The sequence below is a fragment of the Etheostoma spectabile genome, chromosome 4 (assembly GCF_008692095.1).
Source record: "Etheostoma spectabile isolate EspeVRDwgs_2016 chromosome 4, UIUC_Espe_1.0, whole genome shotgun sequence".
In the NCBI taxonomy this organism is placed as follows: domain Eukaryota; kingdom Metazoa; phylum Chordata; class Actinopteri; order Perciformes; family Percidae; genus Etheostoma; species Etheostoma spectabile.
In genome coordinates this window covers 3,631,909-3,646,252 of record NC_045736.1, presented here as the reverse complement: position 1 = coordinate 3,646,252, position 14,344 = coordinate 3,631,909, and the positions used below count along the sequence as shown (strand labels likewise).

General features: G+C 43.7%; 1 protein-coding gene across 2 annotated transcripts in view; it reads right to left on the bottom strand.

The window, feature by feature from the left end:
- Window positions 1-14,344, bottom strand: part of ube2f (ubiquitin-conjugating enzyme E2F (putative)) — a 51,292-nt gene that overhangs the window by 11,393 nt on the left and 25,555 nt on the right. For both annotated transcript variants that reach the window (XM_032512968.1, XM_032512969.1), the window contains exons 7-8: window positions 14,063-14,120; window positions 1,198-1,230 (exon numbers count right to left, since the gene is read on the bottom strand). In XM_032512968.1, coding sequence (XP_032368859.1) covers window positions 1,198-1,230; window positions 14,063-14,120 — 91 coding nt within the window. The remainder of the gene's footprint in view (window positions 1-1,197; window positions 1,231-14,062; window positions 14,121-14,344) is intronic.

Here is a 14,344-nt window from a genome sequence, read left to right as displayed (position 1 = left end):
GAGAGAGAGAGAGAGAGAGAGAGAGAGAGAGGACATGTTTGCTGACTATTTGCTGTCTGCAGTGTCACCCTGGATACTGCAATTGCGACAAACAAAACATAATTATACTATTGCCGTAGAGATACCCTTACATCAAACAAGGTGAAATGCGGAGTGTTTATAAAAAGATAAAAAGGAGGATGGCCTGAGGAGTTGTTTCCTGATTAAGAGGTACAATTTAGGGCATGGCCCCACATCAACGCAGATTACCATCACCATTATCATCATAGACACAGTGCTGACCCCATGCCGAGTGTGGATGCTTTCAAAGTGCAATCAATGATAGATTTAAGCAAGCTTGCAATTAGCAAAGTCTGCATATTTTGGACTAAACTAAGTAATCTGATTATGATCAGCTGTGTACTCACTGCATACTTTGGCATCCAAAATGTTTAAATGAAACTTTTATCTTTTAATCTCCCATTCCATTTGATATTTAGCATAGCATAAGCATGTTTACTCTCATATTCACAGTCAGATCTTATCCTCCCTATATTTTAATATTCTTCTGAACGATGAAAGAGCTTTCCCAACTTAACCAGATAGCTGATTAGTTATCTTCATTTTCTAAAGAATTTGTAATGAATTACTTTCAAACTCAAGACCTGGCAAAAGGGGACATCCAGAACCAGCAGGGGATGCATTTCCTCAAGCATAATTTGTAATCAAAATTGTGTTTATGTCTCATTTTAACGTGTTCTTCACAACATGAAAGATAATTTCCCCCAAGTCAGAAATGAGTCTTTTGCAGATGTAACTAGAGATAAACAAAAGCCTTGGTTCATCTGGTCTGAGCTTGGACAAACGTTGTTAGTGTAACCTACATACAGTAAGCGACGTCAGTAGTGTGGATTTCATTCATGTCTTTGGGTAGTTCAGTTTCTAACATGAAGGTAATATGTCAAGGTATTAAAGCAACACTAGAGAACGTTTTCCTCCGTCCCCCTATAGGTTGGAAGTGGAATTGTCCCAATATGTGTCATTGGAACTACAGATCCGCTACCCGATCTGGCAAACTTACATGGTGCGGTTATAGCCGGTAGAGAGCCGATCACCCTATTACGAGCTGATAAACCACTGAAAAGATTTTGGAAACATTATTTTAAGGTACAAAAAGTTCTCTAGTGTTGCTTTAAAGTAAAAACAAGCAGAACTTACAGTAAACAAGGAGTTCAATCCCCAGACAACGTCCTAGGAAAAAAAGAATAAAAACAAAACATGAATGATCAAATGGTCAAACCGCAGCAGGCAGCTTTTCTACAACCTAAAAGCAAGAAAGTACATCCACGTTTACACAGAGCAGTCCTCTCAGGCATATGACTGTACCAAATCAATCAATTTGATGGGTAGCGTATAAAGATAGGTTAATAATAATTTTACAGACATTAATTCAGCTAAAGCTAATTTAGAGGGATAATGAGGACGATGCTAAAGGCTTCTACTTTATATGGGACAACAAAAGATTTCGTCCTCAGTAACAATGGAGCCAGAGTTGATGCACTTGGCAATTTCATATTTTATGTTATTATAAGTTCCTTTTAGTCTTATGATGAAAAGAAAGATCTGTTCTTAAACAGATCAACAAAACCACAAAAAGGCTGCATGGCACCGACGGCACGTGTGTTTTATGGATTCATGTGAGGTTGTACAATTTTTACATTAAGCAGATACTTCATTATATACCTTAATAGCAGTATATCCAAATGATGATTATCTGAGAAATTATCTGAGAATATTATCAGGCCACCAGGAAACCAGTGGCCAAACAATATGTTTCCTTTATACTCCTTTACATGTACACAACCTTACAGCTATAAAATGAAACCCCACCTAAATGAATATATGAATGGAAACTATCCTGCCAGTGATAAAAAAAAAATGAGTACAACTGCAATCATTAGTGTCGATGAACTATAATACTACATAGAATACCCACTTAATTTGACTTGACTGTCCAGTCTCTAAGATGAAAACCACTATGAACAGTACATATATTATTCTGCAATAACCTTCACAAGAATCTCTTCAAAATTCCCTTGAGACAAAGCTGCCATGGGAATATTTAATGCACCACTGCAACAAGCAGGATAAGACTAGAGAAGAGGTTTGCCAGTGGCTGTAGAGTTCTGTGTATGGTAAAACAAAGGCGCAATCATAATTCTTTTTACTGTAGCTTACAACTTTCATTATGCCCTGCTTTTTACCTTCAGGAATAGTCAATTGAAATCTAACTAAGAAATGCAGGGACATGGTGACAGATTATAACAGAGTGATGGAAAACATCACAAAAGACCAAATAATAAGGGAAGTTTAGTTTCACTAAGAACTGCGGCAAACAGCTGTTAGATGGCCCGCTGATCAACAATTCAAGGTAATCCTCTCAGGGATTCCGTTTAATTAACTTTCACTCATTCTACACACATGTATTTATATAATTTACATTTTGAAATAAAGCCCTGAACTAACAAAATGTCTGTTTTGCTAATTCTGTGATTAAGACGTCTTAAAATATTCTTGCAGAGAATTCCAGGCTGAACTAACCCCAAAGAAAAAGGCATTGCTTTTTCTCCATCTCCTATGTACAATGGTACATACTAAAAGGTTTAATATCAGACTAAAAAAATAAACGTTATTCTTGTCTGATTCCTGTTGAACTAAAACCAAACTATCACCAGCTTTTATTAGAGCCAGTCTGTTATTAGAAGCTTCATTTCTAACGGCTATGGAACAGACCAAATCACTGTGTCACACTTAACATAGTCTCACTTTGCCAGACCTTCCTCCACAGCGCCGCGAAAAAGGGTCTGGCTAGTCCACACAGCATTCTGGAATTGGAACAAAACGTGCTCTGGTTTATTGACATTTCTTCGAACCATTCCCAATAGTCATGGACGGTGCTAGGCGCCACACAAAAACCCGCTGCAAAATAGCCTCGGGAAGGAACTTGTTTTGGTGGAAAATGTAAATATTCAAAGGTTGTTTTAGTCGTGCAAAAAAAAGTCCTCATGAATCCACCGGAGTTTAAAATTCCAACACAAAGTGTCATGTTGCTAAAAATGTGTTGTAAAAACTATTTTGTTTCAGCAGTTTAGAGTGGTTTGTTTACCTTTGTAACCATAGCAACACAGTACCAGTGCATGTTGGGAAACAGGAAGTAAAATTGCCATGCGGTAATCAGCTACAGGAATGTGTGAGCTCTACCAGTTGTCTGCCTCTGAGTGGATCGCTTTTCCTTCTCCCCTTTTGCTAAGGCAACGTCTGTAAGTATTTCTTATTGTGTAACGTTAGGTTATTGCTCATTGTTAGTTTGTAACCATATTGAGGCAGCTAAGAAGCTAAATCGTTTTTGCTAGGCAGTTAGCTTATGTTTCTTGCTGTTAGCTGTTTTGCTAGCTATAACTGTGCTATATGTGTTATATAGGCTACAGCGCCATGTAAGCTAAGCGGCGCTATTCACACTAATACTGTGCATTTGAGTTTGTTTTATAATACAGACTTCTCATTGTATTGTATTACAGTTTCCAAAGTTCCCAGTAAACTTCATGGAAATTATCAACTGTGTCCTGGGTTTCTTGGAGTGTTTAAGCTGAATGGAAAATAGCCCATGAAAGTGAAAAGCGGCCACACGCTAAGGGACACAAGGATTGCTATCCCAGCAGCAGCTCAATACCAAGAGACAAACGGCTAACGCTACGCTTCCTTCTCCTGATATTGAAAATGCAGTGAGTCACAATGTCACAACTAGCAACAGTAAAAAGGATATGGAGATAACGCTGAGACTGTGCGCTCAAAAAGCAGTCGTTCATCTGGTACCATCGGCCAGCTCAAAAATTAGCATGGCCGTCGTCATGGCAAAAGCAGCGAAGCAGCCCAAGCTAGAGCGGCACATGCACAAAGGGAAATTGAACTTAAAGTGGAGCAGGCACGAATTCAAGCTAATCTTGATGCTTTAAATGATGAAAAGGAAAAAGATGCTGCCATAGCAGAAGCAAACACTCTCTGGCTGGTTTACAAGATATGGCTTTGACGTTCACAGTGAGGCTAACGCCTTGTCCCCCAATCGGTCAAAGATCACGTGCGCAGATTATGTGTCAGCACAAGTCAGCCTATACAGCAAGGGCCCATCTTTCAAAAGAGAATTGACTATGCTTCACCAACGTTTCAGCCTCCACACCCTCAACCAAGCAATGTCATCCCTTCAACACCTCACCCACTCAATGCAAGTAAAACCCAAGCTGCTGCTTCCGCTACAATTATGCCACACCTGGCTCCTCAGCCCCTTCAAACCAGTGGGGCACTGCCACAGCAAAGCTCAATCAGCCTCTCAACTCGTCCCAACTCTTCACCTTGATGGGAATCGTCTGCAACAGACCTTCAAACCAGATCCCTCATCTCCGCCACACACCGCCTGCTCACAGCATGCCTTCGGGAGCTAGCTATGACCTTTCTGCCTCCTGGAGACCTCATCAATATCTTGCTCGCAGCCCCGGTGACATCGCCTCACCACATACGATGACCAGCCAGTGAACTATTGGGCCTGGAAACATCGTTCCTGAACGCTATCGCCGATCTAGACCGTCTGCTGCAGGAGAACTTGACCTCCTCACTAAGTTACTGGGAAAAGATCCACAGACAAGTAAGAAGAATAAAAACAGTCAACATTAAGGATCCACACTGGACTGCACATGGCATGGAGGCGCCTCGATGAATATATGGCTCGCCAGAGGCCCGAACAGGCTCTGTTCACCAAACTAGAAACTTTCCAAAGTTCACAACAAAGGATCCACAGAGACTCAGGGATCTAGCCGACCTGTTGTCAGAGCTACAGGCCGCCAAGGAAGACGGCTACCTGCAGGCTTATCATACTTGGACACCTCCAAGGAATAAGCCTGTCATTGAGAAACTCCCATACAACTTACAAGAAAATTGGCTTTACTTTGGTTCAAGATACAAACGGAACATTTGTTACGTTCCCACCTTTCCTCGCTGCTGGTAAACTTCATCGCCACAGAGGCAAGGGCTCGCACAGACCCAAGCTTTAACCTCTTCATGCAAGCTCCATAGAGAGAAAGAGTGTGAGAGAGCCTCACAAGACATCTGTATATGTTCACAAGACAAGTCTCAGGAACTGCAAAGGCCAGTGCAAAGTACAGACGTATTGATCCAAATAAACCTGCCCTCTGCATAAAAGCCCCACCCTCTGAGAAATGCAGGGGCTTCCGTGAAAGAGCATAAATGATCGCAAACAGCTTTTGAAAGAGATTACATCTGTTTCGCTGTTGCTCCTCTACAGAGCATCTTGCAAAGAACTGCACCGCTGAGATAAGGTGTGCAGAGTGTGAGAGCACTGCTCATCGACAGCACTTCACCCTTACCCACCTACCTGAAACCAAAACCGTTCCCCTCCACTTCAGAGACGGCGGGAGGAGGACAGAGAAGACATCCAAGTCATGTCAACGTGCACACAAGTATGTGGCGAAGGATTGAGTGCCGAGCATGCGCTAAGATCTGCCTCGCAGTGTGTTCCCAAACGGCTGCAGGGAGGAGCTAAGAAATGTACGCCATACTGGACGAGCAAAGCACCGTCCCTGGCCCGGTCAAGTTCTTCGAGGGTTTTAAGATTTCCGGAAGTCCCTACCCATATACACTCAAACCTGTGCGGGCGTACAAGACAGTGGGAGGAGAGCCAGCGGCTACACTGTAGAGCGTGGACAAGAAGTAAGCATTCGTCTGCCCACACTCCTCGAGTGCAACCAAATCCCTAACAATCGTGACGAGATTCCTACACCGGAAGCAGCCTACCATCATGCCCACCTGAAGCACATCGCCAACAAGATCCCCCTCTGATCCGGACGCCAAAATACTCCTCTTCAGTGCAGGGACATCTTACGGGCACACAGTCCGAGAACAGATAAGTGGCCCAGGACACAAACCGTTTGCTCAAGGCTCACCTAGGATGGGTCGTAGTCGGTGATGTGTGCCTTGGAGGTGCTCACAGACCAGTCAGGCTAGAGTTCAAAACAGCCATCTTAGAGACGGTCGTACGAGTCATCTTCAGCCATGCAGCAATCAGATCAGAGTAAAAGAAGTATTTGATCAGTGCCAAGACACACCATCATCCAGCATTAACCTCCACCCATGACCCAGCGATGCTCGTTGGAGACTACTTGGGCCACATATCTTCCTCGTACTCCTGACGACCACAGACTCGCTCCATCCATGGAGGATCTGGAGTTTCTGAAGATAATGGACGCTGAGTTACCAGACAGCTCCAAAAGTTGGGTTGCACCTTACCCTTTCGGTCGCCGACAGCGGCTGCCTAACAACAGGAAACAGCTTTTGACCGTCTTGTCTCACTCCGGCGTTCATTGGAAAAACGACCACAGATGAGAGCCGACTTTCTTGAGTTTATGGGAAGATGCTCAAGAGCACATCAAAGTTGCCCCGCCATTGCGGCCCGCAAGAGTGTTGGTACCTGCCCCTGTTCGGTGTTTATCATCATCTGGAAGAGCCGGATAAGATCGTGTAGTCTTCGACAGCAGCCGTCACATAAGGAGTGTCGTCAACGATGTCTTGCTCACTGGTCCGACCTTAATAATAGCCTGCTAGGTGTTCTCATGAGGTTCAGAAGGAACAGGTGGCAGTCACTGCCGACATTGGCACATGTTCCACTGCTTTGTCGTTAAGGAGGACCACCGTGACTTTCTTCGCTTCCTGTGGTATAAGAACAACAACCTTACCTCTGACATTGTGGAATACAGGATGCGGGTTCACCTTTTCGGGAACAGTCCCTCACCTGCCGTTGCAGTATATGGTCTACGACGGGCAGCTAAGGAAGCAGAAGCCAACTATGGCAGTGATGCAAGAAGATTCATCGATCGTGAGTTCTACGTTGACGATGCTTTAAAGTCTTTTGGCACAGAGGAAGAGGCCATCAACGTCCTTGGACGGGCGCAGAAGATGCTTGCAGCTTCTAACCTCAGGCTACACAAAATCGCTTCCAACCGACCAGCAGTCATCGAAGCATTCCCACCTGAAGATCGTGCCAAAGATGTCAACAGCCTAGATCTCTTCGTTGATGATCTGCCCATCCAACGTAGCCTTGGATTGTTCTGGAACATGCGCACAGACACCTTCATGTTTCAAATCGAAGATACAAGACAGTTCACTCGCAGAGGGGTACTCTCACGTGAATAGCCTTATGATCCACTAGGGTTCCTCGCACCCATCACGGTTCATGGGAACGATACCAGGGAACTCACCCCACAATCAGAGGACTGGGATCACCTCTTCCTAAGGACATGGAATTCGAGTGGGCTAGATGGAAACAATCACTCCAAGATCTAGAAGGGCTCCAGATACCACGCCCTTATCACCTCTCTCCACGCAGGTGCTCTAAGGGAGAACTCTGTGTCTTTGCTGATGCATCAGTCAACCCATAGCAGCTGTGGCCTATATCAAAGTTACAAGCCACCAAAACAGACTGAGATTGGCTTGTCTCGGGAAGGCAAAGTTGGCCCCCCGCCTAGCTTAACTATCCCGAGACTGGAGCTCTGTGCAGCCGTACTCGCCACTGAGATCGCAGAGATGGTAGTTACAGAGCTGACACAACGTTTGACAACATCACCTACTACACAGACAGCAAGGTTGTATTAGGATACATCCAGAACCATCAAGGAGATTCTATGTCTACGTACACAACAGATCCAACGTATCCATCAATCGCCTTGTTCCGGCCATGGAGAACGTCCCAACGCACCTCAACCCAGCTGACATTGGGACAGAACTGTGACACCAGCCATGCTGAGCAGCACAACTTGGCTCAAAGGACCACCTTTCTCCTGGTGCGTCTTCACATGCACGGAGCATCAAGAGACTATAACCTGATTGACCCTGATACTGACTCTGAGTGCGCCCCCAGGTGGTGACAAGGCTCACACATGTTACCAGAGATGTGATACCCCCACAACGCTTTGAACGTTCTCCAAGTTCAGCACTCTCCTTAAAGCCGTAGCATACCTCATCCATGTGGCTCGTTCCTTCCCCATCCACCCAGAGAGAATGTCAAGGGTGGCACTCTGTCGCTCTACAAGGGAAGAGTTTGGAGAGCCAAATGTGCATTTCAAGAGCGTCCAGAATGAGTGCTATACAGAGGAACTTAAGTGCATCAACGCAGGATCCACCATCCCTCTTCCAGCAGCCTGTGAATTGCACCCCACCATGGACAAAGATCAACTGATTAGAGTGGGAGGTCGGATTGGACAGTCAGAGCTGAGCACAAACGAGCTCACCCATCATCATTCCTGGCCGCCATCATCTCGCAACCCTGCTTGTGTCTCACTATCACGAAGCAGTGAAACACCAAGGAAGGCATCTGACCGAAGGGCCATTCGAGCGGCAGGGTTCTGGCTGGTGGGCGCTAAACGCTGCATCATAGCCTGCTTCACACTGTATCACTTGTAGAAAGCTAAGGGAAAAACAGACATCAGCAAATGGCACTCTGCCAGCAACGGCTACAGGTAGCACCTCCTTTCACCTACGGGTGTCGAGCTTCTTGGACCATGGGACCTGTCCACGCCGCACGAGAGGAGGAGTCTCCAACTCAAAACGATGGGCTGTGATGTTCTCATGCATGTGTTCAAGAGCAGTCCATATCGAGGTAATTGAAACATGAGTACCAGCAGCTTTATCAACGCCTTGAGAAGGTTTTTTGCAGTCAGGGGCCCTGCAAAACAGATCCGCTCTGACTGCGGAACTAACTTCGTCGGCGCTTCTCGTGAGCTGGAGATGGACAAGTCTAATCCAGGCTTCAACAGCGTGGAAGAGTACCTGAACACACAGAGCTGCACCTGGGTATTTAACCCACCTCACGCGTCTCATATGGGTGGCGCGTGGGAACGAATGATTGGCATTGCCCGCCGTATTTTGGACTGCATGCTGCTTGAGCAGCGGAGGTCTCACCTGACACACGAGGTCTTGACCACACTCATGGCCGAGGTAGCTGCTATCATGAATGCTAGACCGCTCATCCCAGTGTCATCGGATCCTGATTCGCCCCTCATCCTCACTCCAGCAATGCTCCTGACTCTCAAGACAGGCTCTGCACCTCCTCCTCCGACAGGAAGCTTTGAGGAAGCACATCTCATCAGAGAGGAGTGGAAGCGGGTGCAGGGCTTAGAGAAATGTTTTGGAACAGATGGAAACCACTATCTCAAAACACTGCAGCTTCGACACAAGGCAAGAAAAAGGCCTAACATCCAAGAACGAGACTAGTTCTCCTGAAAGACAATCAGGCGAAGAGAATCAATGGATGGCATCATTGCAAGAACCTTTCCAGGAGAGAGGATTATTCCGGAAGGTCGAAGTGAAGTCATCAAGATGGAACGAGACGAACTTTCTCTCGGCCCATTACAGAAGTGGTTCTGCTTTTTCTCCAAAGACTGAGTCTGTTAATTAATGTGGCTCTTTAAAGACCCCAAGCGGAGTGTCATGTTGCTAAAAAGTGTTTAAAAAACTATTTGTTTCAGCAGTTTAGAGTGGTTTGTTTACCTTGTAACCATAGCAACACAGTACCAGTGCATGTTGGGAAACAGGAAGTAAAATTGCCATGCGTAATCAGCTACAGGATGTGGAGCTCTACCAGTTTCTGCCTCTGAGTGATCGCTTTTCCTTCTCCCCTTTTGCTAAGGCAACGTCTGTAAGTATTTCTTATTGTGTAACGTTAGGTATTGCTCATTGTTAGTTTGTAACCTATTGAGCAGCTAAGAAGCTAAATCGTTTTTGCTAGGCAGTTAGCTTATGTTTCTTGCTGTTAGCTGTTTTGCAGCTATAACTGTGCTATATGTGTTATATAGGCTACAGCGCCATGTAAGCTAAGCGGCGCTATTCACACTAATACTGTGCATTTGAGTTTGTTTTATAATACAGACTTCTCATTGTATTGTATTACAGTTTCACAAAGTTCCCAGTAAACTTCATGGAAATTAATCAACTGTGTCCTGGAGTTTCTTGGGAGTGTTTAAGCTGAATGGAAAATAGCCCATGAAACAAAGAAAGTGGAAAGTGACATTCGGCCGAAAATAGGGACATTAGGCGGAATTTCCAGCGGCAACGGAGCATTCCCGGGAATTGGTATATTGTCGTGGATCTAGACTACACTTAACACAACACACTTTTGGGTAGACAACTGGGCACTGATTTCAATTATCATGTTGCCCCCCCCGCTCCCCTTGTCTATAAGAGGACCCTTGTTTCAATTCTACATACGTCCATTAAACTGCAAAATAAATATAAAATATGCAGCTGTTTTACAAAGATAGATGAAATGGAAACAGAGAAATAGAATCTGTTGAAATTAAAAATGTCTGCTTAAAAAGCAAAACCCAAAGCAACAAAATGGTGAGTTTGACTGTATTTTTTCACTCAGTGCTTTCCAGATGTAGTTTGTTGAGGTTGCTGTGTGTGTTGTGTGTGTGTGTGTGTGTGTGTGTGTGTGTGTGTGTGTGTGTGTGTGTGTGTGTTGTGGTGTGTGGTGGCCAAGTCAGGAAGTGGAGAAGAGTGGTGACCAGTGAAGAAAGACATCATCACCCACTCAAAAACTCACACAATCCTTTCTGACTCGCAGCTTTTGCACTTACTTTTTCTCACATATTTATGCACTCAGAGGGAAGATTGCTGACACACATGAACCCAAGACTGGCCGCTCCCTCAAATATGACCACATCCACATTTGACAAACAATAGACTTTTAAACACAAAAATAACAACCACCCACTGTCAAACACAGGCCAGGAATAAAAAAAATGGATGGCCAACAAGATAGCCAAAGTGACACATCTATAAGCAACATCAAAAGGTCACTGTACTGTCCTTCAGAGGGGAACTCACTATGGCTGAAATAAAAGATAATGTCAAGATGATCGTTCATTTCAGAGCAAGGAACATTTTCATGGCAAAGTCTTCCATTTCTTCTTGGTGTATCATGTGATTGGCGTCATGCAAAGTAAAACATAATGTGTTCAATGATATGGAGACATTAAACCTGTCATGATGACAATGAAATGAAACTAACTTTATGCAGTTTGACAATCTTCAATTAAATAGAAACTGTTTTTTATTCTGTACAAGAAAGCTATCGATTTCAGCTTCTACTGAAAGCAGAAAGATACGATCCCCCAAGTATGTTAATGTGTGCAGACAACTCCACATTGACACAAAGTTTTTAAAAAAAGGGCAGAGAATCCTTGAGGATAAGACAAATCAACTGCACCTAATATGCACACATTTACATATGTTCATAATTACAAGTGCATCCCAGAGCAGTGACTGAGAGGAATGTTGATCTAGCCTGGCTGAGAAGCAGAGGTATGTGTCGATTGTATCAGAATGTTTGATTTAAAATTAAACATGGAAGGCAGAGTTTCACCAAATAAACATTCAGCTCCACACCGGAGTTGCCATCAAATATCATTTTAGTCAAATCTTGAACGGGGATAGTAGCGGCGCCACTGCTTTAGACTTCAGTAACAGTTTGTGATCAACTTGCAGAAAGTGCTCATTTTGTCACAGCCCCGCTCTGTGGCACGTGGTCTTCAGACTCTTCGTTTCAGTGCAACAGGATGTCTTTAGCTTCCTACATTCCAGTCTCTATTTCTTGAAGGTGTAGGTTTTTTTGGTGATGTTCCTTGTTTTATTCATTGTGTTATTTTGTGTTTTCTGTGATTGCCCTGTGAGTTCCTTACGTGTTTCCGCATTTAGTCCAATTAACCCCTGTCATATATAACACCAAGGCCAATAACACCTCATTAGCCCGGCTGTGTGTTGCCAGTTCTCCTTGTTACCCAATCAGTGTTTCCCACGTTATATTTGTTCCCTGCCCACTCCAGCTGTGTCTTGCAGTGTTATCCATGTGTTTGTTCTCTAACTTCTTTGGCAATTTGTTTGTCCTTTTTCCCTGTCATGCTCTCTGTGTTCGGTCTAAGTTCGGTTCAGTTTGTTTCTCTGTTTGGAGAATAAAATAGTTAGGGATGTACAGAACTCACCGCCAGGGTTCTGATCGGGCCGAATATTGGGCTTTTTCACAGGGTATGGTTTCTGTCGAACCTTAGAATTGTTTTCCACCGAACCCTACACTTGCACTAGGCGTGCAACATTGGTCAATGCCGCCGTTGATTACGGGAAAGTGTTGTTGTAGATGGACCGTTCAATACAGCAGAAAAGTGAGCAGAAAAAGTGTTGTTTGGCAATACTTTCAGTCAAAAGAAGCCAATTCAAGTTGAGCTACATGTTAAATTTTTAATGCAGATTTGTCTCATGGTGGCAAAGACCCTAAAAGATACACAACATTGCCGCTGTTAAAACATTTGCACACGAAACACCCAAAACAGTATGAGTTGTGCATGAAGGAATATAAAGACAGCTGCCAAAACGCAGCAACTTCAGACAGGGCCTCTACCGGGCTGTCAGCTGTTCTCTCTGTAAATGAGTCTCCCTAAAGTGGGAGCAGATCCAGCAAACGGCCGGCTGCTGCTCGTTAGCTAACGTTAGCTTTCTAATTTCACCGACCCAACATGACTTCATCATAAACTGTAAGCAAATATTTGCCAAACAAAATTGTCCCTGATCTGGCAATAGCAACGTTCTTTCCTATGATGTGAAAAGAGTGTGTGAATTCAACATTAGGTTGTTACATTGAACTATTTTAGACGCTGTGGACGTTGTTTACATCATTAATGTGTTTTCTGTGTTAACGGATTGAGGATGGGAGTAGGATTCGGTATTCGGTTTCAGATTCGGCAGAATCTTAGCCAGTAGATTTGGTACTTTTGGCCAAACCCCCAAAAATCTGGATTAGGTGCATCCCTAAAAATAGTTTGCTCTTCAGTTCCTGTGTCCTGCCTGTTGCTACTCTGCCTGCTTTTGGGTCCAAACCTGCACCAACCTTGACACATGATTTAGGGGTATTAATTATATAGTTTATAGTATTAAAAAGGACAAAAGGTTTATGACAATTATTTAAAATATATAATCTCAGAAAAATGTTTTGTTCTTTCAGCTTTGACAATTTTCTGATATTTGCACCTTATGTCCCTTAAAAAGTCAAAAGACACCTGTAGCTGGTCTTTCTTCCACGTACGTTCAGCTCTCCTGCTGATCAAGTAGGTGACCATGCTCTTGAGTAAGCCTGTCACCAATTGTAGAAGATTAATAAAGTCAATCAGATTTAGAAAGTCCTTTGCCAACGGCTTAGTAGGACAACAGACATGAATGTTGAAATCTCCGACAATTAAAACCCTGTCATACTTTCCCATATTATCAGCCAAAAGACAGAGAAGTCGAACATGCTCAGTTCAAAGCTGGAGTAAGGATTCAATGACAGTTAAAACAAAAACATGAATTCCCTTAAGAGCAAATTGGACATCTTCTTTTATCACAAATAAAAGCTTAACTAGACTAGACATGCGATTGTTATAAGCTAGCACACACTACTTGCATACTTTTATACCAATACTTTCTTTCTGTGCCTTGGTTGTGCGTCATTGGGCTTTTTGAAATGGTGTATTTATTTTCTTCCATCTGGCTGTGTGGGGTGTGGGGCATAGTCGGGGGAGTTATGTGTCTGTGTTCTTTCTTGTGATCATGTTCTATTTTGTTGTTTGACTTGGAAGACAATAAAAAGTAAACAGTAAAAAAGTAAAGGCGTGTGCATTCATTTTGGACTGGAATATGTGGCAACAATAAAAATATCATAGTATAGGTATAGGTCTATTCTGCTACACAATTGTTGTAGGTGCTGTAAAAAAGAAATCTTACCCTCCCTATAAAACTAAACTGTTGAAATACAGGTTGATGTCACATGGAGAGTAGAGTCCCGTTAGTTCATTCACCACCCACAACTTAAAGACATATGAATACATGCTACACTTACTTTTCCTGTTCTAGTAAAACATGCAGTCAAAAATCCCTGAAACATCGGAGTTCTAAAAGAGAGTAACATTTTCTTTAACGAATGCAGTGTACCTACCTTTAATGTTCTAGTTGGGGCCCAGCCTGTGCCATCAATAGAGTGTTCCCGCAATAGGCTAAAATAAAAAAAATAAATGCTTGCATGTTATCTAAGACCCTTTGTGGCAACTTGTCTGTGTACGTTGTTACCCTCACGCAATGCCAGAAGTGTGTAACATTTGTTAAACTGTAACATTTTTGAGAATGTGATAAGCAGTGTTTCTCAACGGGGGGGGAACAGCCCCTCTGGGGATGTTTAGAGGATGACGGGGGGGCTCTGGAAGCAATTTTTTGGTAAGCG